Here is a 27950-nt window from a genome sequence, read left to right on the forward strand (position 1 = left end):
ATCAACGGCTAGTAGTCGGAGGGCTACAGGCCACCTCCAGCCTCAGAGACAGGATATCTCTGAATACCAGTTGCAGAGGAGTAACAGCAGGAGAAAGGGCATACCCTCAGTTCCTGCCTGTAGGCTTCTGGTGGCATCTTGTGGGCAACTGTTTGAAATAGGATGCTGGACTAGATGGCCATGGGCCTGATCCAGCAGAGCTGTTCTTATGTTTTTAATTGCCCTTGGAAAACGTAATCTTCCTAAGGATGACTGCAATGTCAATAGCCCTTGGGAAAAGGTCACTGGCCTTTTTATTTTGGCACGCTAGCAACACATTCAACAGGGAGGGAAGACGGAATGCTACCTTCTTCTTTTTTGTGGCCAGAGCATTATTTAGGGACATAGCTATAATTGAGCGGGGTGGGGTGGGGTGGAGCTAAGAGGAAGATTCCACTGCTGCTCTGGGCCCGTAAATTAAAAGAAGTGGGAGGGGACCAGATGGGGAGGTGTGAGGGTGGATTCAAATTGGCTCTGAAAAATAAACCAAACTATTTCCAGTTCTTTGAATGATTCCGCTTATTTCCAAGCCATCTGACATAAGCCTTCCCACCTACTGTTTACATCCTTCCTTTCCCAAACATGCCTTGTGAAGAGAGAAAGTAAGGGGCAACGGAGGAGGGTGAGAATGGCAGAAGGAGGTGCATCAAGTTCACAGTACTGCCCCCAAATGAAGGCTTTTAAACATTCCTGGAAGCCCTTATGTGTGCCTGCAAGAACACTACACCTGTCATTTTTAATTCCTACTGGTATAATCCTTTCAGTTAGGAGGAATTACAATTACTTCCCATCATTTCTGATGATGCTAGCATTTCCAGAGTATGCCTGCAAGTCTTCATTATGTTGCCAGGAACGATGGAAACCAGATGAGCCCTCCACCATCCACAGCCTTCCCTGCCACCAGCCCCTCTCTCCACCCTCCCATAAGGTAAGTTTGGGAAAGGAACGAGAAGGGGAAACTGGTGACAGAGAAAGTATCACTAATTGCATAAAGAATCCTTACAAGAAAGGGATTTCTTTTAGGAAATTAGTAAACTTGATCATTAGAGGAGAGGCCAATTTCAAAAAGAAAGATGACAATAAGTCAAATGCTACCATACTTGCTACAATAAAATCTTGCACAGAAGATCACTGTATAATTCTGTAATGAGGCTTATGCTATTTTTCATATGGTACTTGTACAAAGTAGTGATTCAAAGCCTTAATATTTCATTTCAGAGTTATCATTAATGTATCCCTCTAAGCAATGGAAGCAATTTTATGTGGAGGGCTTATGATTATGGGTAATTTACTAGACATTTATATTTTATTCAGCTAAACATATTTTTAAGTACTCTATTCCTTATTATGTACTAGTTTTAGGAAACAGATCTATTTCGTTACTAAACCATTAAGAACTCTTGAAGCCATTAAATGAACTGGGGATTGCAGCATAATGACTAGGGATGTGCACAGAACTGGGGCCTGCCAGTTCGAAGATGGGGGGATATCTTTAAGGACAGGGGAGGGTGCTCTTACCCCTCCCGCTGCATTTCCCCCCCACTGGCGCTGTCTTTTAAAATGGTCCGGTGGGACGGCAGCATACCTCCTTGCCACCCTGGTGCGTCCACAGACTGGAAGTGCCCGGTGCACGTGTGCACACACACCGGCCACTTCTGGTCCGAGGAGGCACTGGGGGAGGGGAGGAGGTATGCTGCCGCCCCACCAGACCATTTTAAAAGACAGTGCCAGTGGGGGGGACACAGTGGGAGGGCTAAGAACACTCTCCCCCATCCTTAAAGATATCCCCCTCACCTTCGGACCGGCCAAACCGCCGTACATTCAAACCGGTTCAGAAGCTCGTAAAAGGGCCTACGAACCGGTCCATGCACATCCCCAATTATGACTGGAGAAGGGCTGCTGCTGGCCTGAAAAACTGAAGCTGAGCTGCAGCCATGTGATCAGAAATACCTATGATAGCATCATACTTCCCTGGGGCAGCATATCTGAATAGGAAGATCTTTGAAGTATTATGACATTATGGCCCCATTTGCTCATAATGGGGAACCGGAGTTAAGCAGAACAGAGGTTGCATTTCTTGTACGTCTGAATGCATGGAACCTCTGTCCCATTGGAATAGCGACCTAGGTTTATCTCCCCAAACTCCAATTTCAACTCTGTCTGTAGAAAGTTTCGCTGCTCCTACCTGAGGTTTAAAGCTGCCTGCTCTACATCCAAATTCTGAACTTAAGACTACCTTTTCTGAAACCAGAGTTGAGGGAGGAAGCTCCTCCCTCTCTCCAGTCCAATTGGCTGCTGTGGCTCTCCTTCATGCAAAGGAGGAAGCCTAGCAGCCAGTTCCCCCCCACACAGCCAGCTCCCCCTCCTCTCTGCAGTCTCCCTGACTGCCGTTCGGGTCTTGGCCCTTGCATCCGAGTGCAGACAGGTAACCGGCGGGGCAGGGGGTGGGGGAGGCAGGCAAACCACAGGTCCAATCCAACCTCCAGTTCCATGTTATGTGCAAATGCAGCCTACAGTACATCTATATACCTACATCTGTATACCTCAAAAGGTGAAGGGGGTGGCATCAGTGCTGGCCTCTGACTCATGAGACGAGGTCAGTGAAAAAGGGGCAGGGCTCAGTCAGTTGCTAGTAGGTTGTTGCTACTGGGAGGAGGCGGGGCAGCACATTGTAGTTCACCTTGAGTGTTGACAGGCAACAACCAAACTCACCTCTGATGGCTTTCCTCATTACCTTATAACAACCTTGAGTGGTAGCTTAGGTTGTGCTGATTGGCCCTGGGTCACCTAATGAACCTTATAACTACATGAGGATTATGACATTTAAAAACAGTCACCTTTTTAAAGTGGTGATTTTTTTTAGTAAGCAAGGGGAGAGCAACTGGCCCTATCCAACCCAGCACAACATCCCTCCAGTGACTGTTTCTATCTTATGTTTCTTTTTAGATTGTGAGCCCTTTGGGGACAGAGATCCATCTTTCTTTATTTTTATTTATTTTTATCTATGTAAACTGTTTTGGGAACTGTTGCTGAAAAGTGGTGTATAAGTAGTTGTAGTTGAATATTTGTATTTGGATACAAGTCTCCCCAGTCCAAATGCAGCACTTTCTCCACCACACAGACTTTCTTGCAGCTATGAGAAACCTCAGTCTGTATTTGCAGGATTCTGCAAAAAGAGAAAGAGCTTCACTATTGCCTTCAAATGTTCAGTGTGTATTACTTTTTAATCTGCACAACACAGCATATCAGGACCTTATAAACAGCACATTCATTTCCTTGAAAACCAAGCTTCATAATGAGCAGCAAACACAGCGGCTCTGGATCTATTTTCAAAGAATAAGCAAAAACACAAAATAAACTCTAATCTCCAAAAAAGATGGAAAACCATATTTGGAAAGGGATTTCAGAAATGTTTTTAATTTCCTGAAATTGGAAATTGGATCCATCTTTCAGCCAAGAGAGTCTACAGAAGCTAATTAAGCTTCAGTACTACCATATTTTATCTTTATGAACAATGCAGTAAGTATCAGATGAGCAAAGAACATGCAACTAATAATTAAAAAGTATTGCTTAATATTAAGAGCATTTTCCCCAAAATGTTATTTTTCTCTTCTCCAAAACTGTGTGCACCCTGATTTGTCTTCAGAAATTATAATCATTCATTTTTATCATTTTTATTTTAATTGGGGGGGGTGGAGGGTGAGCATGGCCTACACTGTACTCTGGTTTGACCTAGTAAAAGTCTCAGTAAAGCAATGTTTACTTCCATGCAGGATATTAATGAACGTTTTCAAAACTGCTCTTGGGCATCTTCTGTTTCAGAAGCTGCTGGTTCAGGAACACACTTCTTGCTCATCTTGGTACATAGACCACAAAATTTTAAAAAAGATCACTTTCCCCATTATCTACTAAAGAGAGGATTCAAGCAGCTGTAAAGTTCTAACCATCATGGGACAAAATAACAGGACAGAATAATGTATACGAACTTGAAAAGGCTAGATTCAACCAAAACATATTTTCAGTATGTAGCCACAGCTACCTCTTGGGAAGGGCTGCAGATTGCTGGTAGAACACAGGCTTTGCATGTAGAGTATTCCCCTGCTAACTGAGCAAAAAGGCGCCTTTTTAAAGTGGTGGTTCTCTTGATCTAACAGGGGGGAGAGCAACTGGTCCTGTCCATCCGCAACACAGTATCCCTCCAGTGGCTAATGCTGGTGTCTTATGTTTCTTTTTCAGATTGTGACCCCTTTGGGAGCCATTTTATTTATTTATTTTTGTTTCTCTATGTAAACTGTTTTGGGAACTTTTTTTTTGAAAAGCAGTATATAAATATTCGTAGTCATAGTAATAGAGGAACAGGTACAATTTCCAGCATCCCAAATGAAAGACTTTTAGGAAGCAGGGCTTTCTGTCCAATGGAAGCAGCACTGTGCAACTGCACGTGCACTGTTTTAAGTAATTGTGCAAGTGTGTGTTCGCACACTGCCAGGGCTGCCTTTTATGTGCGCAGCCACCGTGGTAGATGGGAAACGCTGATGTTGCATTGCACAGCATGTCAGCCAGTGCATATACTGTCACATCTCAGCCACATTGGTGGCGGAGACAGTAAATGCGATCATGTATAATATATAACTACATGAGAATTGATTCTTACACAACAAGGGGCCCAAATTACTGTGCTGAGAGTTAAGGTTAGAGATAAACACCTCATGTCATTATTTTTTAATTACCAACAAGAGTGCCAGATACTATTTTAGAAGGAATCTTGGGCCAGGATCCAAATGGCAATGGGATGAGTTGCACATGACCACAGGGACAATGAGCTTCTGTTTCTTAAAGAGCAGACTTCCATGTTGTATGCCATATTTCTGAAAATGAGGAGGCTTTCAAAAGCAGTTTGTGATATATTTACTTATTTGGCACATTTATATACGGTATATAACATGCTTCAAGGCAGTTCACACAAAATTAAATTTTTTGAAAAACATACATCCCTACATTTTGTACACAAAATTAAACTTCAAAACCCACAAACATTAAAGCATTCAAAACTGTTAGACAATAGAAACATTTTAAAAAACCTATTTGAAATAGTCACCCACCCACCCACCCCCAAAAGCCTGATTAAACAGGCAGGTCTTAAGAATTTTTCTAAAAATTGCCAGGGATGCTGAAGCTCTTATTTTGGCAGGGAATATGTTCCAAAACCTTGGGGCAGCTATAGAGAAGGCCCGACCCTGAGCCACCACCAGACAAACTGGTGGCAACTGTAGGCAGACCTCCCCAGATCTTAGTAAGTGGTGGGGCTTGCTTACTAGGACCTAATAGCATGGGGATCTGCTGTTTAAAGAACAAACTGGGAATGTCATAGGGCATGTCCAAGCCTTAAAACTAGAGGTTCTCAAACTTGTAGTCCAATAACATCAGAAGACCCAACTCCCACCATCCTCAGTCACGATAGCCAAGCCATTGTGGCTGGGGATGATGGGAATTGCAGTCCAGCAACATCTGAAGACCCAAGTCTGGTGGCTCTAGGCCACCTCCAGCCTCAAAGGCAAGATGCCGCTAAATACCAATTGTAGGGGAGCCACAACAAGAGACAGGGCATGCCTTCATCCACCTCTTGCCTGTGGGCTTCTCAGGGGCATCTGGTGGGCCACTGTGTGAAATGTGATGCTGGACTGGATGGGTCTTGGGCCTGATCCCGCAGGGATGTTTTTATGTTAAAGTCTGAAAAATATCTGCCTTAAATAGTTCTTTGGATCTTAGGTTTTGTCTTTAAGGTGGGAATACATATTTACAAAAAATCCTTTAACTTATTCCTTCTTTAGTTATTCAACTGTTCATCCCTTGCCCTCACTGCTACTAAAATATTCACTTCTCTAACAATATAGCTCCAGTCCCCACACACTAAGGCTATTCTCACGAGCAGCCTAGTTTGGGCTAGGGTGCTCGTGCGGAGCACAGGCATTCGCATGGGGGCTTGCTTCTCAACCCTCATTAAAATATCTCAGTGTCCCAGTAAATATCCCAGTTCAGTCCATTCCAATCCAATCCAATCCAGAAGCCATTCCTAGATCTAGTCAAAAAAGAGCCAAGCTGAATGAAACAGAAATCTGAGGTGACCCACAAATCATATAACCTGTCTCTTCAGCAAATAGTTCTACTGACAGTCCCTCTCCCCCAATTATGAGGCAATCCTCTCCTTTGGCAGATATGAACAGTCTCAAGGGGACGGGCAAACTCCTTCCTAACTCTTCCCAGCCTGATTTTTAGTACACCTTGACTGGGCTAAAGACCTGCCCTGTTTCCCTGCTTCAGCAGAGCAGGGGCAACAAAGTAGTGTTGCGCTGAGCTACAGGGATGTTGTTGGCAGTCTGCCTTCCTTGAGGACCTTTAAAAGCATGACACTCTCTGTTTCCATTGTCTGCTGACACATGACTGAGATGAGAGCAAGCACAACCAATTCTGTACGCTTGCTTACTTTAGTTAAACTTTAGGAAACCAAAACCGTTTCTTGACTTGGAGAAGATTCCTATGAAAATGTTAATGAACTTCTTCTCTGAGCTTTTCAAAGGGAAAGAGATATCAGAAGAGTATAAGCTTAGGTTGTTTAGCTCAAATAAAATGCAGGAGTTGGCATGTTGATTCCTGAAAGGAGATACTGGCCTACGTGATGAGAAAAATTATTCAAAGTAGTCCCTTAGAAATTAAAAAGACAAGTTTGGCAATGCTGAACCTGTCCTTAGTCTTCAATAGGATTACTTTGAGAAATATTCCTCATTGTGTCCATCACTGGGTTCACTCCTTGGCTAGCAGTAATAGCAGCTGGCCTAAAAACGAAGCTACTTGAGAGAGCAGATGTAGGCCTTAGGCATGGAAGATCAATGGCAACAAAATAAGGGACTCATAAGATCATGCACATATTGATCACTTTGTTTTACTTTTTATTTTATTTATGTTGTAAGCAACATTGGCACTGAGGAAAAGGGCACGAAACGAGAAAAAATGAAAACGAAGTGTACTTATTATGGCTAGAGTCAATATGAAGGGATTCATTATAATATGACAGCTTCACACACATGATTCTCCCCACCGCAATTATGTGGTGCTGCCCCCAGTGAAGAAAGATGCAAGTCTGAGTGAAAAGGTTCAGGTGGTTTTACCAACATGTTTCCACTAACCCGTCTTCCAATTAAAAAAAATAAGAATAATAATTGTAGCTTTCTGAGTTTCAGTTCATTAATTAACTAACCAATTCAATCAGCATCCGAGCACAATAGTATCTCTGAAGAAAAAGCATACTTTATTTGTACCTATATATGCATTGTATACATGTACAGCACACTGTAATCCGGGATTACCTTCTGGTCTAGACAGAAGGCGGAATCCCTCTTCTAAAGTTGTGATAGCCACTTGCACTTTTATAACTACTGTTGTGAAAAAAATAACGAAAACCATTTTGACAAATCTGCAGTCTGATCATTCTGGGTACATTTTAGTCCATTAAAAAACATTTTCCCCACAGTACAATCCTCTGCCTGTTTATTTTGGAATAAGTACAGCCAAACAAAAAAGAAAGGAATAAGACCTTGATCATATGACAAACAGCAATTCTCTAAAAAGAGCAAGGATAAAACCAATGATATGTTTTCTGAATGACTGCTATAACACTCTAACAAAATGTTTTTATTAAAACTATATCAAAACTTCTCATATTATAAACCATAATTATATAACAACATATAACTGCGCTTTATTTCAAATTATGCTCTTCATTGCCGAATACAATTTCTTTACATGATTCTTCATCGATGGAATACAGGTCTCAATAGATACAGTCCTCAATCTTTATATCAAGTATGATAGCAACCCTCCAAGCAATAGTCAAAGTATGTTGTTCAATAGTATGTGTTCTTGCCACATATTGGAAAATGGCATATTAATAAAGACAATTAAAAGCAGAAGCTCGAATAGAATAGCAACAGTAACTGATTCCAGGAGGGAGTATAGCTTTTTAAATAAGAAGCCACTGAAGAAGACAACATTATTGAAACATGTCAATATCATCATATTTTGACGCTTGGAGGGCTGCTATCATACTTAATATAAATATTGAGGACTGTATCTATTGAGACCTGTATTCCATTTATGAAGTAGTCTTGGAAGGAAATTGTATTTGGCAATGAAGATAATAATTTATTTATTTGTTGTTCAATTTCTATACTGCCTTTCATAATGCACCTGAGGGTGGTTTTAAAAGCTTAAAATTGTTGGAGATGGAGCTCCAGTGCATCGACCTTTTGCAACTATCCTAATGACCACTAGGGGAATTGGGAGTAGAGACAGTGAGTAAGGTCTGGGAGACCTTATCTGTCCTGCTCTATGACTCCTGAACTGACTCTTCAGCACTTCCTGTGCTGAGTCACAATCCTTCCTTTCCTCTTAGAGAGTAGATGGAAACATATCTCTCTCCCCTTGCCTATTCATTATGTAGTCCTTTAGATTAGGATTAGGTCTTTCCTAGCCAAACATACTTAACCAATAAATACTTAATATTTAGCTCTACAAGAATCTCCATGTGTTTTCTCTAAACAGCTGCAACAACTAAACCATCCTCTGCTACCTACTCTGTAACTGGAGTATACACTCTCTTCCCTACTGCTCTGCTGTTTACCTACTGGGGGTAAAATTAACAACCCAACAAAAATACAATAAAATTTCATAAAAGTTACATCTAAAACCTTAAAATCAATAAATTACTTACTGTTAAAACCTTTACTTAATTTGTTTAATTACTGTTAAAACCTTTAACAGTAAAAACCATAAAACAGCAAAAAAACAAACATTAAAAAGACAAACAGAAACAGGAAAGCAGAGACTCGAGAGCCCCTAATGAGTAAAAGCCTGAACGAATAAAAGGGTCTTTAGCTGTTGTTTTTAAACAGCCACAGATGTCAAGGAGCGGACATCCGCCGGAGCAGGCATTCCAGAGCCTGGGGGCAACAACAGAGAAGGCCCTCTCCTGTGTGCACGACAGTTTAGCCTCTCTCAACATTGGCACATGGAGCAAAGGCCCCTCTGATGATTTTGTTGGGTAGGCAGAAACCATTGGTCTTATAAATATAAAATCCTTGGTCTTATATTCATTCAGAAATATATATCATTAGTTTTATCATTTGTTTATCCTTGATCTTTTTAGAGAATTGCAACTTGGGAATAAGTAGCATTGTGCTCAGTGGGGTTTACATTTAGGTAAGTATGCATGGGAGTGCAACCATAATCAATTAATCTGATTAACCAACTAAACAGGGGTGGTCCTTTCATGAGACAAGGTGAGGCAGCTGCCTCAGGGGGCAGATTATAAGAGCATCAGCAAGGCAGCAAGATGCCCCCCACACACTGTCACCACCAGAGAAGCTCTTTGGGAATAATCTTCCTGCAAGCTTTTCAAGGAGAGCCTCTCCTCACACTCCTTGCAAGGTGCCCAAGGAGAGAAGAGGAGGCTGCTGGCAACCTTCCCTTCTCCCCATATTCTGCACCACTTTCAAAGCTTGTACGGGTCGGTTTTGGGGCATGGAGCAAGGCACTATTTGGCACCTCGCCATAGTGACCGGGGCTGAACAGTGACCTGCCACTGAACAGAGCAGCCCCCTGGTTTCCACATGACAAATTGCTGAAAAGCTGGCCTGTGTTGCCCCCCCCCCACCGCCGCGTGCTATGAACAGAAGCTTGCTAGTCAAAATAGCCAATCACAGGATCCTGTTTCACTCACGTGACTGCCTGTGTGGTGGAAAGCAGCATGCAGAGCGAGAAAATCCCTACAGCGCATGTCTGCAGCTGCCCCAAGCCAAAAGCCCTCAGCTGAGAAACAGGCGTTTTTCTCCTCCCTTGTCACACCCCTGGCTGTGCCAGTGACAACAAATCCTCAGGTTCTTAAAGACACCGTTGCATAATGAGCTGTTTTGTAGGTGGGCTGAGAACAAGCTGACAAACTTGACCATTTTTGATGACTTTCCTGCAAATCTCACTGAGTGTTTTGCATGTAAATGCCTTCATCAGCACCAGCTGCTATAGCAACAGGGATATTTAGGAAATGATTTCAAGTGAATATCATATACACCCAATATCTCGAGGAGGGAGCTTTCTAAGGAGGAAATAGACATGAGTGCTATTAATTTAATTGTTTTAATGCCATGTCTTTGCTTGTTGTCATATCTTTTGTTCATTGTTGCAAATCAATAAATAACCATATGCTGCAACTAGCTCCAGGCAGTGTTGAAGACCCTTTATCTGATCAGATTAAACACTACTTAGATGCTCTGACCTTTGATGTACCCACACTGCTTTTACTGCCATGGTATATATTAACCATTGCACATTATAGCTCAAGGTTTATTACAAAATGAAAACAGCATGCACCATTATCTGTGTGTCTGGTTTAATGAACGAACAAGCGACTGCCTTCACATGAGGAGCTCCAGATCCATGGGGTCTCTCATCAAAGAAATCTATTTCTGTTTGTCACAAGGAAACATTATGAGCAACTCAGATGTAAGATTTGCAGTAGGTGAATGTCTATTCTTATGAAGTATTCTTGTCTATTCTAAAAGGAAATTTAGCTCTACGTTGAATCATTATTATCCAGTAAAGGTAAAGTGCGCCGTCAGTCGATTTCAACTCTTGGCACCCACAGAGCCCTGTGGTTGTCTTTGGCAGAATAGAGGAGGGGTTTACCATTGCCTCCTCCTGTTCAGTATGAGATGATGCCTTTCAGCATCTTCCTATATCGCTGGTGCCTGATATAGTACCAGCAGGCATTCAAACCGGCAACCTTCTGCTTGTGGGTCAAGCATTTCCCCACTGCACCACTTAAGGTGACTTTATTATGCAATACCTCCAGTTTAATCTGAGCCATTTTGGAAGGGCGGTATAAGAATTGAATAAATAAATAAATAAATAAATAAATCTAGTGTTTTGCAAACACTTTTTTACTTGTGTTTCCCTTCTAAATCTACTCTGCCTCCAAGTTCAGAGATCCCCAACCTCTGAACCCCAGAAGCTCTAGACTCCCACTCCCATCATCCCCAGCCACAAAGACTAAAGGGAGTTGTAGTCCAAACAAGTCTTGGGGCCCAAGATTGGGAACCCATGCCTTAGAGCAACAAGGAGCAGGGCAGGGGCTTCAAAGGCAGGGTACTGTAACTCCCTGAAGGCTACTCTGAGACCAGTGGTCATTGTGGCTGGGGATGATGGGAGTTGTAGTCTAACAACATTTGGCATCTCAAGGCTGGGAACCCAAGAGCAAGCAGAAGGAAATGAGCCGGGGAAGGGCTATAACTCAGTAGTTGCAGTGGCAGAGTACATACTTTGCATGAAAAAGGTCCCAGGTTCAATTCCTGGCATCTCCAGGTAGGGCTGCAAAAGATCCCTGTCTGAAACACTAAGCAATCAATCAGTGCAGACACTACTGAAGGAGATTCTTGCATCCAGCCTGCCACTGGATAATCCCACATGGATATTAGAAGAGGAATAGAATAGGATTCCTTGGTTAAAAGTAAAGTGTGTCATCGAGTTGGTGTCAACTCCTGGCAACTGCAGAGCTTGTCTTTGGATTTAGAAGACAAATCCAAAGACAAATCCAAAGACAAATCCAAACTGCAGGTTGGATTTGGATTTAGAAGAACCCCGCTCCTAAATCCACACAGAAGGAAATATAAGAACGCAACCAGGAGCATAGCTATAATTGAATGGGGCGGGGATGTCCCTGGCCCCCTGAGGGAGGAGCCAGCCACTTTCCCCCCTCCTGCCTCACTGGTGGCTCCTGAATGGAGGACTTCAAAACACGGTATATATGTTTAAAATGTTTCTGATGCGGGAAATGTGTGTGTGTGGTGTGTGTGTGTGTGTGTGTGTGTGTGTGTGTGTGTCTGCATGCATGCATGGGGAGTGTGTGATGTTATGTGCATAGGAATGAAAGAAAGGTTGTGCCAAGAGTGCTTTGTTATTCACTGTGCCCATACAGTTCTTCTGCAGCAAAGATATGGGGGAGGTGTATCTTTGGCAGAGGGTCCAGGACCCCATTTTCACATTTTGTCCCAGCCTCCACTCCAACCTTGCTACGTCCCTGAATCACCTTTCCTCCTGAAGCACATGATTGGGCAGGGAGGAGGAAGCAGTCACCACCCATATCTAATATAGATCTGTCAAGGCCCACCGCACGTTACATGAATCTTACATGAATCACCACACGTTAAGGTCATCTGAGGAGGTCCGTCTCCAGTTGCCCCCAGTTCGTCTGGTGGCGACGACGCAGAGGCGGGCCTTCTCTGTAGCTGCTCCTGAGCTATGGAATGCACTCCCGGCAGAAATTCGTAATCTGAGATCATTGCTGTCCTTCAAGAGAGCCCTTAAAACGTACTTATTTGGCCTGGCCTTCCAGAGTTTTAAATGATTAATTGTTTTAAACTGTTTTAAATTGTTGCCCTGATTTTCAGGGCTTTTAGCTGTTTTATTGGTTTTATTGTGTTTTAATAGTTTGATTTTAATTGTTAATTTGTTTTAATTGTTTTTATCATGTTGTGAACCGCCCTGAGCCATATCGGAAGGGCGGTATATAACTCTAATAAATAAATAAATAATAAGGCCCACTGCTGGGGGCATCTGGTCTACTCATGTCTTGGATGATGAGGGAAGAAGGCACTATGTGCCTCAGCATCCTGTCCCTGTCTAGGACTTTTAACTATTCACTGGGCATGCCTTCCTACAATGTTCTCTCTAACTTTTTTCATCTGTGTGTGGAATGAGTTTTGTTCTGGGCAGCAATATCAAGGTAATGTGTGCGTACATGCATGCAGAGTGGGGGCCTTCCTGATTCAACCTCAGCAAGATATAAAATGCACCGAGGACATCAAAAACGATGTGAGTGCACGCATGTGTGTGCATGCCTTAGAGCAGGGCTGCATAACTCAAATGCCCTGGAGGGCCGGAACCATCCACAACATGGTGTACCGGGGCCAACGTCAATTTTTAGCACAGTATTGCATTAAAATTAAAAATATTATTATTAGTTACTTGTGGATCTATCAATGGACCCCTTGTTTCAACCAAGGATAGTGGCCAGAGAAAAGGCCCTGTCACTGCTCAATCAGTGGGGCCCCTAGAGTGCATGCCAGCCCCAAACAAATGCCAAGTCCTCTCCTCTCCCTAAATTGTTGTTGCTTTCAGGCTGCAATGCTAGGCATGCTTACATGGGAGTAATCCTCACTGGACACACCAATGGAGCATATTTCTGAGAAAGCATGCACAGGATGGCGCTATAAGGCAGTTTCCAGCTCCTGCAGGGGCGTAACTACCATTAGGCAAGGGGAGGCAGTCGTCTTGGGGCCCCACTGCCTTGAGGGGCCCCCCAGAGGGACATCACATGACTCCCCACCTGCCCATGTTGCACCCTCTATGAATTATGTGAGTCTCTTGGAGATCAGTAGGAGCAGAGAGTAAAAAAACTAGATTCAATGTGAACTAGATATTCACCATATTCATAATGGGGATGTGAGTGTACTATATATTGTGAAGTGTGTTTGTGTGTATATATATCAGCGAGGGGCCCATTTTAAAATCTTGTCTCTGGGCCCACTCCAACCTTGCTACGCCCCTGAGCTCCTGTATTGCTGCAGGATACCTGGGGGTCAGTAAAATAGTCCCTGCGGGCCAAATCTGGCCCCTGGGCCTTATGTTGTGCAGGCCTGCCTTAGAAGGAACACTGCTGCCCACTGTTTGAAAATCATTACCTTAACCCCTTAATCCTCATCTGCTACCCCTTCCCCCCGACACGCTGAAGCCCTGATACGGTTCAGGCCACCCATGGCTGTTATTCTAAGTGAAAAACATACACACGTGTATGTATGTACACATACACACGTAACATGTAATTTCACCCTAAATATGTGTCACTGCTTTTGCTTGGATTATCTCTTGCTACCCTTGTCTCTCCTTCCCTTCCTCCATTGTCTTCTTCCATTGTCAGTACTTAGATCAGGGTTGTCAAACTCTAGTGGGCTGGATTTGATTCCAATGCACCTCCAGGGGGTCACACCCACCTTGCGCCGCCTTCTCACACCCACCTGGTGCCTTCCTCCTCCACCACCCTCTTCGGCAGTGGCCGAGGCCTTGGACTGCTGCCGTTTTGGAGCGCGGGGGGAGCAGTGCCACATCGGGGAGGAGAAGTGGCAGGAGCTGGGGGTAATGAGCACCACAGCAGTAAGCAGCAGTTGGGAGGAGAAACACAGCAGCAGTGACTTGTTAGGGGTCAGACTGCAGAGCTCCTCAGGCTGGATGCACCCTTTGGATACCTCTTTGGCAGTTGGATACCTTTGGCAGTTGGATACCTCTGAGTTAGACTGTAAACCCCTTGAGTGCAGGATATCTTGTTCACATATAAAACTGTGTGGAGTGCCATCGTCATTGCTGCTGCTGCTGTTATATGAGCAGGCATAAAAGTATACTAAATGCTCACAATACATAAAGCAGACACATCCCTCCTATGCACTTAACAGCCTCTAAAAAGAGACAAATAAGGAAAAGAAGGAAAGGGGATATAATTAAAAATGAGAGAGAGAGACTGACTTATGCCTGAAGGCGAAAAGATGACATCTCAGATGGTTGCCTGGCATACTGAGGGATAGGAAATTATAACACCTAATAATACAGCTTTTCATCAGAAACATGCCCAGTTCATTCCAATTTTGTCTTTTAAAACATTCCATAGGTATGAAGCCTCATGAAGAAGAAAAGATTTGTTCTTGGGGGACAAAAAAAGATTTGTCTTTTGTTTTGCAACATTACATGACATATACAGAGCAACACAGAAATAATGTTTCTATCTGAAGATCCAGTGTAGACTAAATTTGTAGTTAGTTACCTTACCTATACAGTTCTGCCATATTACTAGATGGAAGACAGAAGGGAAGAAATGCTGGAATCAGAACAGAAAGTCACCTACAATGAAACAATCTGTAATCAGAAATCCTCAATGATCCAACCCACTCGGAGAGCCACCTTCTGTTACTTTGCCCCCTAGATGCTTTGCAACTTTCGTCCACATTGAATGCACCATAGCATTCTAATTCAGTTCAATAGCATTCTCAGAAATGGCTCATGCATGACAAAACATTGAAGGGCAAGCAAATATAACAAAGAAAGGTTTAATTTTTCTTAAGTCTAACATTCTAACAAGCCACAAATTGCCATTAGATTGCAGATTCCACTGCAGCTATTTATACTGCTGAATAAAATAGAATTTAACAGGCTTTTAGTTTTTTCTTCAAGGTTATCAATCCAATCTACTAGCCATGACACTGTTCAAAGAAGGAAAACAATACATTTACTTCCAGGTATCTGAATTGTGTATTCAGATGTTACAGGTATTTAGGGGATCATGATGATGGATTTGTCCTAAATCCCAACCCAACATTCTGCTATGCAATGTAAAAGGCAGACAGGATAAGAGGCACTATCTACTTCACTAGTGCAATATTCTGGTTTTGTGTTGATGCAGCATAGCACCAGGACACTGAACTATCACAGAAATTTAAGATAGCACAAATCTGGTGTCTCCTAAGCCCTCCCTTCTTTCCTCTTTCTATGCTTCTCTCCAAATGTTTTATTAGAATTTGTTAGATAGCTGTAATTACTGAGTGCACACACATATGTTAGCTAGGCACATTGCACTACACCTTGAATCGGAAAGATGTTTTTAATTTAGATGACCTGTTTGAATTTTATCCTGATGAGCAACTTTCTATAATAAAGCCCATTGAACTTTCTGAGTGTGTCTCCCTCTATCTCTGCTTGCGTGCCCAGATCCTATATAGTCACCATCTCCAAGAACCAATCAGTTTGTGTATGATGTGACTTTGCCGCTTTCCCTCTGAGCATATACAGAGTGCAAAATCAGGTGTCGTTCACAACAGTAGCATCAGCAAGCTTGCAAGCTTAGGTTCATCAGTCAGTTGAACAACACAGTCAGTCCTTTGTTGCCTTTGTAGCAAATCTGATGCCCAGCCAGCAGCTACTCGGTTTGTTAGGTATTGCGTTGGTGGGGGGGCACACTGTTCCATCCTGAGTACTGTATTTTTTTGTAGGGTTATGGTGCGGGGGAAAGTGTGGGAGATTTTCATTTGCTTCCTAGTTGCAAAGAGGTGAGAGAAACTGACAATACTTGGGTTTGTGTGGCTGGAAAAAGGTCCAAAACAGCTCAGGGTGGTTCACAACATGATAAAAACAATTAAAACCAAATCAACAATTAAAATCAAACTATTAAAACACAATAAAACCAATAAAACAGGTAAAAGCCCTGAAAATCAGGGCAACAATTTAAAACAGTTTAAAACAATTAATCATTTAAAACTCTGGAAGGCCAAGCCAAATAAGTACGTTTTAAGGGCTCTCTTGAAGGACAGCAATGATCTCAGATTACGAATTTCTGCTGGGAGTGCATTCCATAGCCCAGGAGCAGCTACAGAGAAGGCCCACCTCTGCATCGTCGCCACCAGACGAACTGGGGGCAACTGGAGACGGACCTCCTCAGATGACCTTAACGTGCGGTGGGGATCATGCAAAAGAAGGCGCTCTCTTAGATAACTCGGACCTAAGCCGTTCAGGGCTTTAAAGGTAATAACCAGCACTTTGTATTTTGCCCGGAAACATATCGGCAGCCAGTGTAGCTGTTTCAAAACAAGCATAATATGGTCTCTCCGGGTTGCCCCAGAGACCAGTCTGGCTGCCACATTCTGAAGTAACTGAAGTTTCCGGACTATGTACAAAGGAATTATTGATCTGATCAAGTATTAAAAATTATTGAGAACAACAAAATATGATTATTGCATATAAACTAGCTGAACTCGTGCTAGTACTTGATTGTTCCCCTCGGCACTGCTCTCCTCAAGCCCAAGTAATTCCCCGTCCCTTGAGAGTGAGAGAAGTGTCGTGTGCTTTTGTTTTGGGGCCTCACAGCCGCTACCGTTCAGTCTGAGGGATAGTCAGCACAGACCAGTACCTCCATTTATCACCTGCGCCACTCTCACTCCCTTGAGTGTGGCTTTTGTTTTGCTTATGTGTGTGTTTCTGCTCCTTGTTGCCACCATCGGTCAGTCTCTTCCTGATTTCTTGCCCAGCTCCACCTTTCCCCCTTCTCCATAGACTATGGAGAAGGCCACTGACTGCTCTCCTCAAGCCCCAGTAATCCCCCCTCCCTTGAGTGTGCGTGGAGGGCCATGTGCTTTTGTTTTGGGGTCTCACTGCCACCTGGGGCATTGGGGTGGTAGACAGGCCCATGAAAGGAGCTTTCTCCACCATCCCTACCTGTTTCAAGTGTTGTGAACTCATGTGTGGCAGCTCTCGCAAGAGTTTGTGAGCGAGCTGCGGGGAGGGTGAGAGGAATGCCAGAAAGCGGTGGCTGGTGGCAAAACAGCACCAGGTAGGGAGGAGAGAGTGAGCAGAGCGACTAAGACCCAGCCATGGGTATGTCTTAGAAAAGTATATATATAGAAGACAGATGATTAATTCAGGTTTAATCTTTGAAAAACTTGTATTACTTAAAGGAAATTGAAGCAAGTTTGGATAAGTAACAAACATCTCAAAATTGGTTCCTTTTTCCAGGCATTGTATTTTGTATTTTAAGATGTATTTTAAAATACTCTTTTGTATTTTTATTGGTTGCTTACCAAGTATTTTGTATCTAAAGTGCATTTTCTAAGTATTTTGCCCATCTCTGCACCCTGGTGACTGCAGGCCTCACTGGAAGGGGACAGAGAAAGGGCATTCAGTGGCTAATACCCTGAGCAATAACCACAGCAAACACCAGGCTATCAAGTGCCAGATAAAAACAAGATGCCAACTGGTTTGTAACAGCACTGATACTTTGTGTAACACAATCCTTTGCAAGCACCCATGATAGCACTGATCTGACTGGCAGGATAACAAAATGAAGCTTTGTCTTCTGTTTCTATTCCTATCCTTCCCAAACAAATTTGGCAAAATCTGAAGCACAAATGCATGCGGGGAATGAGTCATCTTTACTCTGAATCGGAAAGGCAGCCAGAGGCAAAATGTTATTGTCAGTGTTGATTCTGGCAATAATGTATCAATGCCACTGGAGCTCAACTCCAACACACATATACAGTATATCTCTTTGCTAACAGGCTAAATCTGAGAACAAACCCAACTATATGTCACTTCATTCTGTGGGTTTCCTTCTTTTATCAAACCTTCATCCCTCATTTCTGTCTAAAAATTTACTGCTATGATTCATCAAGCAGGATTATCCAATTTCCCATCCTGTTTTCTTGCCTCACTTTTCCCACCCCTTTCACTTTGCCCTGCCCAACTTTGCAACTGATTTTAACTATGTTCCTGCCCCACACTGCATGCCACTTTTGCACTGTGTAATTCCACACCACTGGGAACTGTGTGTATTAGACTGTGAACCCTTTGGAAACAAGCATCCATCTTATTTATATATTTTTCCTATGTAAATCGCTTTGAGAACTTTGGTTGAAGAGCAGTATATAAATTATTCGTCGTTGTAGTAGTAGTAACCATAGCTAGGGTCAACTGTGTGGCTCTTTCCACTTGACTGGTATATACTATGTCACAATAGATCAGTTTGCCTTTGAGCTGCTATAAAAATTTTGTTGTTCTTGTTTTTACATATTTAAGAGTAATGACAGAAATAGACAGGCAGGCTCGGCCTTTTTGTGGGACTTTGAGTGTAAATATGGCTGACATGATGAGGTAAATTACTCAAAGTAGTCTCATTGAAATTAATTGTGTCATCTCCAAGACAAGGCTGAGAGAGATTCCTGCCTGCAACCTTGGAGAAGCTGCTGCCAGTCTGTGTAGACAATACTGAGCGAGATGGACCTATGGTCTGACTCAGTAAATGGCAGCTTCCTATGTTCCCAAACCTAACACAGTGATTGACAGGAGGAAAATTACTCAGAGTAGTCCCACTGAAATTAAAAGGACAATTTCAGCTTCTGGAATAACCCTACAATTTCTTCTGTGGCAACTGAGATGCTCAGCTCTGCCTAATTTGTTCTTTTAATTTCAATGGGACTACTCTGAGTAATTCTCCTCATCACTGTGTTAGGTTTGCTAGGCAGCTGGAATACTCAGTGTCTAACCAAGGAGGGTACCTAAGAATTAAGGATGTGCAAGATGTTTTGATGTCGAAACGTTTCAACTCAATACGAGCTTCGAGTGTCGTTTTGAGCATCTTGAGCATCTTCGACTTGAAACAGGGTTGTTTTGTTCCGAGCTTGAAACAGGCAGTTTATTTAAAGGATGTTTTGTTTTGAGTTCACAACACTTGAAACGGGCCCGTTTCAAGTCAAAATGTTTTACACATCCCTGTTATAAAGCTCCAATGTTTCTTACGTAAGATCCAGAAAAAGGAGTGGTAAAAGGAGAGGCAAGGCCCTGGGAGATAGAAGGACTTTGCCCTGGGGAGTCAGGAATGCAGCAGCGGGCCTGTCAAACGTATCATCTCCAGCACTCATCTTCTTATCTCCTCCGATGCCTATGAAAGCTCATGCCTCAATAATTAGTTTACACCAGTAGAATCCTCACCACAGGAATCCTCAACTTAAATACTGCCAGTTACTGAAATGTCCAGAATGTACAGTATTGATTACCAATTGCTACTACATTTTGCAAAAGGGTTTTTTGTGTTCACTCTCAGCAAGTGTATATACATGTAGTTTCTGGATAGCTTTCTTTTGCAAAAACAGCTCCTATCAGTCACTGGATACATGCCTGTGACCACATTTATTCTGTAGTAAATTCCATTTTCCATATTAGAGCCTGGTCATGTTGTCTTGGCCTGGTTGAGAAATCCCCATAATATACATTGGCTGACGTCCTGGCTTAATTACTCAATGGAATAGGATTAACTTGTCCTATTAATTTCAATGGGAATTTCTGTAATTTAGTCAGGATATCAGTCACATATCTATAATAATTATTTTACCAAGGTAATGTGAATGAGGTAACTGAATCTGTACAGTTTGTTATGAAGGCTGTTTACTTACAGTCAGATTTCCTTTCTTTTCAGTATAATTCATATATACATAATCAGGTCTTTCAGAACCAAAACTGACCAAAGTCTTTTTTATTATTTATTACTCAATCAATCCCTTTGGTCAGTGGGGATAGGATTAAACCCCTTCCCTTACAGAAAAGGAGAGAAATTGTTCCTTTTTCTTAATGAATAGCAATTATAAAGGGAATTGAATCTGGACAATAGAAGACTCTTAATACCCTCAGAAATGGCAATCATCGCCCCAGTTACCTAGATCAACAAAGTCACATGTTTCTGTGAATGTGCATTTAGAGGAGCAAATTCTTTAAAAGTATTTAGGTCATAAATCCTTGCCATCAGTGGCATCTGGAATTAGAATCGTAAGCATCTGCCATTTAATGTTCTGTCCTAAAAACAGACCCAGTTTATCCTCAATAAATATACAGAGCATTCTATGTGACACAACTTCCTGATTAAATAAATGTCAAAGGAAATTTTACAGAGTCTTGTTATGGAAAGCTCTCAATTTCAAGTGTGTGGGGACTTCAGCTAGGATTATTTACATAGGAAGCTGTGTTATACCAGGTCAGACCAGTGACCCAGCAAGCCTAGTATTTTCTACACTGAATAGTGACTGGGAGAGGCCCTTTTACGCCAGGTATTCCCGGTCACTTCCATCCCAGTGGTATATAAATATTTGTTGTTGTTGTTGTTGAATTGCAGTGGCTCTCCGGGCTTTCAGAAAGCATTTCCCAGTGCTACCTAGAGATGGCAAGTACTGAACCCAAACGCTGTCATGGATAAGCTGTGGGCAGTGGCCACCAGATGGCATAAAGCTAGAAGTCATGTAACGTTGGGACCCTGGGAGCAGCCCAGGAATTCAAGCCAAGCAGACAGTCAGGAATTGAGGATAAACTGGTAGCATGTCAGAGCTCAAGCTGAACAGAGAGTCAGGAATCAGAGGTCAAACCAGCAGCTGATGGTCAGGAACATGCCAAAGCTCAAGCTGAATAGGCAGTTCAAGAAATCAAGCAAGAAACAAACGCACTAGGGCAAGGAGACCTTGATACTGAGACAAGGTCTGTCTCGGATAGGAAGCCTTTGATTTTTCCTGCTACAGGAGGAGCCAACGGATGATCCCCTAGGGCAGGGCTTGCCAAGGGTCTGAAGGCTTAAAAGCCTGCTGCAATGCAAAAAGCTGTTACAAGTAGGGATGTGCACAGACCATTTCAGAGGACCTTTAATGTGCCTCTGAACAGGTCTGAAAGACCAGCGGATCAACCAGTTCAAAGGCAGGGGGGATATCTTTAAGGACTAGGGAGGGGGCTCTTACCCCCCCCAACTCCTGCCGCATTTCCCCTGCTGGTGCTGCAGTTTAAAAGGGTCCAGTGGAGTGGCTGTGTACCTCCCTACCACCCCGTTGCCTCATCATGCTTGCCCAAAATATGTGCAAGCGAGCGTAACGTGTGCGCATGTGCACACATGGGCTAAGTACTTCTAGTCCGAGGAGGCAATGGAGTGGCAGGGAGGTACGTTGCCACCCCACCGGACCCTTTTAAGCTACAGCACCAGTGGTAGAAATGCCAAGGGAGGTAAGAACACCCTCCCCAGTCCTTAAAAGGTATCCCCCCCACCTCTGAGCCACGCCCCTCCGATTCCGTGCACATCCTTAGTCACAAGGGCAAACACATGCAGAGATCAGGTAGAGCAGGAGTTCCCAAGCTTTGGTACTCCAGATGTTGCTGAAGTACAACTCCCATCATCCACAGCCACTATTTAGACCCCTTAATTACTGCAGTGTCTGGATCGGAGGTGTCCAGTGACTCCTCTTATGAGGTTAAGCTAGATCAGTTTCAGTTTGTGACTCGTAAGGATGTGAACAAGCTGCTTGGAGCGATGCAGCCTACCACCTGTTCTCTTGACCCTTGCCCGACATGGCTAATACTATCTAGCAGGGAAGCTGTTGTAGAAGATCTGGTAGAGATCATAAATGCTTCTCTGAGGGAGGGCAGGATGCCTCCTTGTCTTAAACAGGCAATCATTAGACCACTTCCGAAGAAACCTGCCCTGGATTCCTCAGAGTTAAGCAACTATAGGCCTGTCTCCATCCTTCCGTGGCTGGGCAAGGTAATGGGGGTGGTGGCCTCCCAACTCCAGGCAGTCTTGGAGGAAACTGATTATCTAGACCCATTTCAGACTGGCTTTCAGGTGGACTATGGGGTGGAGACTGCCTTGGTCGGCCTGATGGATGATCTCCAATTGGCAATTGACAGAGGAAGTGTGACTGTTGGTCCTTCTGGACCTCTCGGAGGCTTTCGATACTATTGACCATAGTATCTTTCTGGAGTATCTGAGGGGGGTGGGGGTGGGAGGCACCGCTTTGTGGTGGTTCTGTTCCTACCTCTCGGGCAGATTCCAGATGGTGTCTCTCGGAGGCTGTTCTTCAAAACTGAACTTCGGTATGGTGTCCCTCAGGGCTCCATATTGTCTCTGATGTTGTTTAACGTCTACATGAAACCGCTGGGAGAGATCATCAGGAGATTTGGTGCAGGGTGTTATCAGTATGCTGATGACACTCAAATCTATTTCTCTGTGTCAATGTCATCAGGAGAGGGCATAACCTCCCTAAATGCCTGCCTGGAGGCAGTGATGGGCTGGATGAGGGATAACAAACTGAGACTGAATCCAGATAAGACGGAGGTACTTATTGTGTGGGGTCGGAACTCGGGAGATGATTTTGATCTGCCTGTTCTGGATGGGGTCACACTTCCCCAGAAGGAACAGGTACACCGTCTGGGGGTGCTTCTGGACACAAAACTCTCCCTGGTGTCCCAGGCTGAGGCAGTGGCCAGAGGTGCCTTTTATCAGCTTTGGCTGATACGCCAGCTGCGTCCATTTTTTGAGCTATATGACCTCAAAACAGTAGTACATCTGCTGGTCACCTCCAGACTTGACTACTGCCATGCGCTCTATGTGGGGCTGCCTTTGTATGTAGTCCGGAAACTGCAGTTAGTCCAGAATGCAGCAGCCAGATTGGTCTCTGGGTCATCTCGGAGAAACCATATCACTCCTATCTTAAAACATCTACACTGGCTGCCAGTAAATTTCCAGACAGAGTACAAGGTTTTGGTTATAATCTATAAAGCCTTAAACGGCTTGGGCCCTGTGTATTTAAGAGAACATCTTCTTCATCATGAACCCCACCGCCCATTGAGATCATCTGGAGAGGTTCGTCTGCAGTTGCCATCGGCTCATCTGGTGGCTACTCAGGGACGGGCCTTCTCCATTGCTGCCCGAGGCTTTGGAACACACTTCCTTCTGAAATAAGAGCCTCCCCATCTCTTACAACTTTTAAAGGGGCAGTCAAGACACATTTGTTCTTGTTTGCATTTGTTCAAAAGCCTGGGGGCTTTTAATTAGATTCTGTTTTAATAGTTTTAACTTTTTTAATTGTTGAAATGTTTTAATCTTTTATTGGCTGTTTCTATTGTTTTGTAAACTGCCAAGAGAACTTGCGCTTTGGGCGGTATAGAAATGTAATTAATTAATTGATAAATATTTATTGTGGCTGGGGATGATGGGAGTTGTAGTTCAGCTGCATATGGAGTAGCACAGGTTGGGAACCCCTGAGGTGGAGCATGACAAATACAAAGCATGTGCTTTACCACTGAGCTACAGTCCTTCCCCATTTAACATAGCCTTTCCCAATTAAAATAGACAAAACAAACCAAGCCAACAGAAGATAATTTCAAGACAGTCTTGACAACAGCAGATTACTCAAAGACCAAAGTCACTCTATATAGCTATATAGACAGAAGAATCCCAAAGGGGGGGAAAGTCAGTCTAAAGGAAACCTTTTGGGTGCAGGTAAGAGAGCTTCAAAGTAAGATATTGGAGCAGTTTACGATAAAAGAAAAACATTCAACATTAAAATTAGATCTAAAACAATAATACAAATTGAAGAGCATACACATTAATGATGTGTATTGTTTAGATGCTTCTAAATGCCAGTTGCAGGGGAGCAATAACAGGACAGAGAGCATGCCCTCACCTCTTACCTGTGGCCTTCCCAGAGGCATCTGGTGGGCCACTGTGTGAAACAGGATGTTGGGCTAGATAGGCCTTGGGCCTGATCCAGCAAAAATGAAGTTTACTCATTGCATTTGTATCTCACTTTTCCTCCTATGGACGCAGAGAGCAGATCTGCCTCACAATAGACCACTGAAGTAGGTAGAACGGAAAGTGCCTTGCAGACCAGGCTGAAAAGGAACTTGAACCTGCATTCCCCAGGCCCTAACGCAGCATTCTAGCCAATGGTTAGAAGAGCTCTCCTCTCCACTGCCAATGAAACTACCCTAGTTAGAACATTACCTTTAGAAGCCACATTTCTCACCCCTCATGCATCCTCCTGTTAGGAGGACAGCCCAGTTAGGTCTCTGTCCACAGGGATTAAGGGAGCCAAGCTGAATTTCAAAGTGCTCTGGAGGGCTTGTTAAAACTCCTCCCTCATGCATTTAGCAGCATGTGACTACTCAATTTGCAAAGCTGTGAGATCTTGAAGGTCTTTAATTAACATATTAGCACCGGAAGTGTCTCAGGTGAATGAAATTGGCACCAGTAGGTCAATGACAAGGCACTGGAAAGAGTTTACTGGATAGCTTCTGCAATCTGATCATTTTACTGCTAATCTCCTCCATCTCACAGTGTTCACTGATGGTTTTTCAGATTCAGACCTCATTAAGGTTTAGCAGTGCTGCTACAAATACAACTAGAAAGGCTTACATGCAGTATCTGTAGATAACAAAGCAAGCTCCTCACAGAACAAACATTTACAAATATATTCAACCCACAGACAAAATCTTCAGCTGTAAATGTATTGAATCATAATCATTATCTCCCTGTACAAAAAAATACATTGAAAATATAAAATGCAGAAAATAGCCAAACACACACACACACCCCGCATTGATGCAAGCCCTATCACATGATTTTTCATCAGAAACTATTCCAATGAAAAATTCCTCTAATATTGGGGGAACCATTTGATATAACACAGCAGTATTATGTCAAATAGTATCAAGCTCTGCGGCGGGGGTGGGGGGTGGGCTTTAAACGAAGATCCAGCTTCTATGATGAAATCAGAGGTCCGCAGTAGTGGCATTTAAAACTGCTGCCTTTCCTTTGGTCTTATCAAGACCAAAGAGGGCGACCAGAAGAGGGCAACCAAGATGATCAGGGGCCTAGAGCACCTTCTTTATGAGGCAAGGCTACGACACCTGGGGCTTTTTAGTTTAGAAAAAAGACGACTGCGGGGAGACATGATAGAGGTCTATAAAATCATGCATGGTGTGGAGAAAGTGGATAAAGAGAAATTCTTCTCCCTCTCACATAACACTAGAACCAGGGGTCATCCTATGAAATTGACTGTCAAGAAACTTAGGACCAACAAACAGAAGTACTTTTTCACACAACGCAGAATCAACTTGTGGAATTCTCTGCCACAAGATGTGGTGACAACCAACAACCTGGATGGCTTTAAGAGGGGTTTGGATAACTTCATGGAGGAGAGGTCTATCAACGGCTACTAGTCGGTGAGCTATAGGCCACCTCCAGCCTCAAAGGCAGGATGCCTTTGAGTAACAGTTGCAGGGGAGTAAAAGCAGGAGAGAAGACATGCCCACAACTCTTGCCTGTGGCTTCCAGAGGCATCTGGTGGGCCACTGTGTGAAACAGGATAGTGGACTAGATGGGCCTTGGGCCCGATCCAGCAGGGCTGTTCTTATGTTCTTATCCTATAATGCATCATGCTATTGCTTCCTTTTCCCAGTGCATTATAGGGCAAGACTAGAAAAGGAAAGGTGGTGATTTCAAACACCACTGCTGCTGGCCATTGAGTTCATCACAGAAGTAAGATCTTCCCCATCCCCATGCACTGAGCCAACAGCAATTATCAGCCCAGTGTGATCCAGGCCACCTCATGCATGGTTAGCATGATGTGAGAATCAGGAGCCACTCCATAATCCAGGCCATGCACTGCACTAACATCTACATATCATTCACACAGTAGCTGCATTCAGACATAACACTAAACCATCATGAATATACACAAGTTTACAAACCACAGTTTATGAGAGGCTGCAAATCTAGGAGTGCAAACCACGTTTTGAAGCTGGTTTACAAATGTCAGTTTCCATTAACTGGTTTGCTATTACATCTGAATTCACAAACTATTGACGGATTACAATTATGACCACATCCTGCCTCAAGATGCAGTGGAGAAGATGGGGTGAAGTTAATGCATGAAGCTGAATCCTAAGCAAGCAGAAAATCAAAGTAAAGAGCTCTAAACCATGGTTTGCCTGTTATATGTTTGGAAGTTCAAACTACAGTTTAGTTCTTAACTATGGTTAACACAATGATTTGTTGTGATGTTTGATCTGAGCCAGAATACATGATCATTGGCCAACTTGTGTAAGGCAATGCTGGTATTTCTGATATACTGAGGCTGCTGCATTCATGGAAGGCAATCCAAGTGGTGTTGTATAAGAGAAGACTTGTGCAACTCCTTAACATAGGAACATAGGAAGCTGCCTTCTACAGAGTCAGACCATTGGCCCATCTAGCTCAGTATTGTCTTCACAGACTGGCAGTGGCTTCTCCAAGGTTGCAGGCAGGAATCTCTCTCAGCCCTATCTTGGAGATAAACTTAACTTCACACTTAAAACAGTGTGCAGGCACTTGTGAATTGCTACTTTCATTGTTTCCAATGGAAACAGTGCTGCGCAAGTGCCTACGTGCTGTTTTAAGGAGTTGCACATACGTAGCTTTGTGCAACACTACCAGGGCAGCCTTCCATGTGCACAACAGCCCATGGGGGGTTGGAAACACTGGTGTTGCCTTATGCACTATATCAACCAACAGTATTACAATAATACAGACTGTATGAATTATATTTATATGTTGTATCAGATCCTGCATACAATCTCAATGCATGTATTTTTACACACACATACATACACACACACACACGTTCTTGTTTGCATGCTAGTTGGGGAATTTTCAAATATATCATTAATCAAGCCTGTTTAAAATTTATTCTGCAATCTGCAGATCTCAACAGCAATTGGGTGAGCCAATCTAATATTTTAATGTCCATCAGAAATAACTTGTATTTTAAGTGTGTTCTATTACTGAGCAAGGGATTTTTAAGTCAGACATCAAACCTCACAGGGATTTTTGTCAGACATCAAACCTCACAGGGCAAGAGCTAGGGATGTGCACGGAACCACGGCGGGACGGTCCGAAGGCAGCAGGGGTGCTGCTTTAAGAGCAAGGGAGGGTGCACTTACCCCTCCTGCAGCTTTCCCCCCACCAGTGTCCTTCAGTAAGACAGCTGATCGGGGCGGCACGCACAGGCATGTCAGGGACTTCCGGCCATATCTGGCCAATGGGGGCAACGGGGCAGCAGAGAGTTACGCTGCCACCCCGATCAGCTGTCTTACTGAAGGACGCCGGTGGGAGGAAAGCGCACCCTCCCCCACTCTTAAAGCAGCATCCCTGCTGCCTGCAAACTGGAGTAACTGGCCTCAGAACCAGTTCTGTGCACATCCCTACTAAGAGCATCCAGGATGGCTGAAGTGGAGAGGAACCTTTCCCCCCACAGCCTTTCACTTGGTGACTCATTATATGAAGATACAGTGCAAATAGTAATTATGTAAGTTTGCTCCCCCACTGTATGGCACACTCTGTGATGCCTTAAACATGCAACCAATATTTCTGAAGGACTTTGTGTTTTTCCTAATGTGTGACACAGTCGGAAGGAAGCTCATGC

General features: G+C 43.5%; 1 protein-coding gene across 14 annotated transcripts in view; it reads right to left on the minus strand.

Moving 5' to 3' along the window:
* Window positions 1–27950, minus strand: part of RGS7 (regulator of G protein signaling 7) — a 281681-nt gene that overhangs the window by 210811 nt on the left and 42920 nt on the right. Inside the window, exon 1 of one of the 14 annotated variants that reach the window (XM_053300926.1) lies at window positions 24491–24596. The exons of the other annotated variants lie outside the window; for them this stretch is intronic. Coding sequence (XP_053156901.1) covers window positions 24491–24505 — 15 coding nt within the window. The 5' untranslated portion in view covers window positions 24506–24596. Of the gene's footprint in view, window positions 1–24490; window positions 24597–27950 lie in introns of those variants that run through there. 14 annotated transcript variants of the gene reach the window in all.

Source organism: Hemicordylus capensis, chromosome 1, assembly GCF_027244095.1.
Source record: "Hemicordylus capensis ecotype Gifberg chromosome 1, rHemCap1.1.pri, whole genome shotgun sequence".
Lineage (NCBI taxonomy): Eukaryota > Metazoa > Chordata > Lepidosauria > Squamata > Cordylidae > Hemicordylus > Hemicordylus capensis.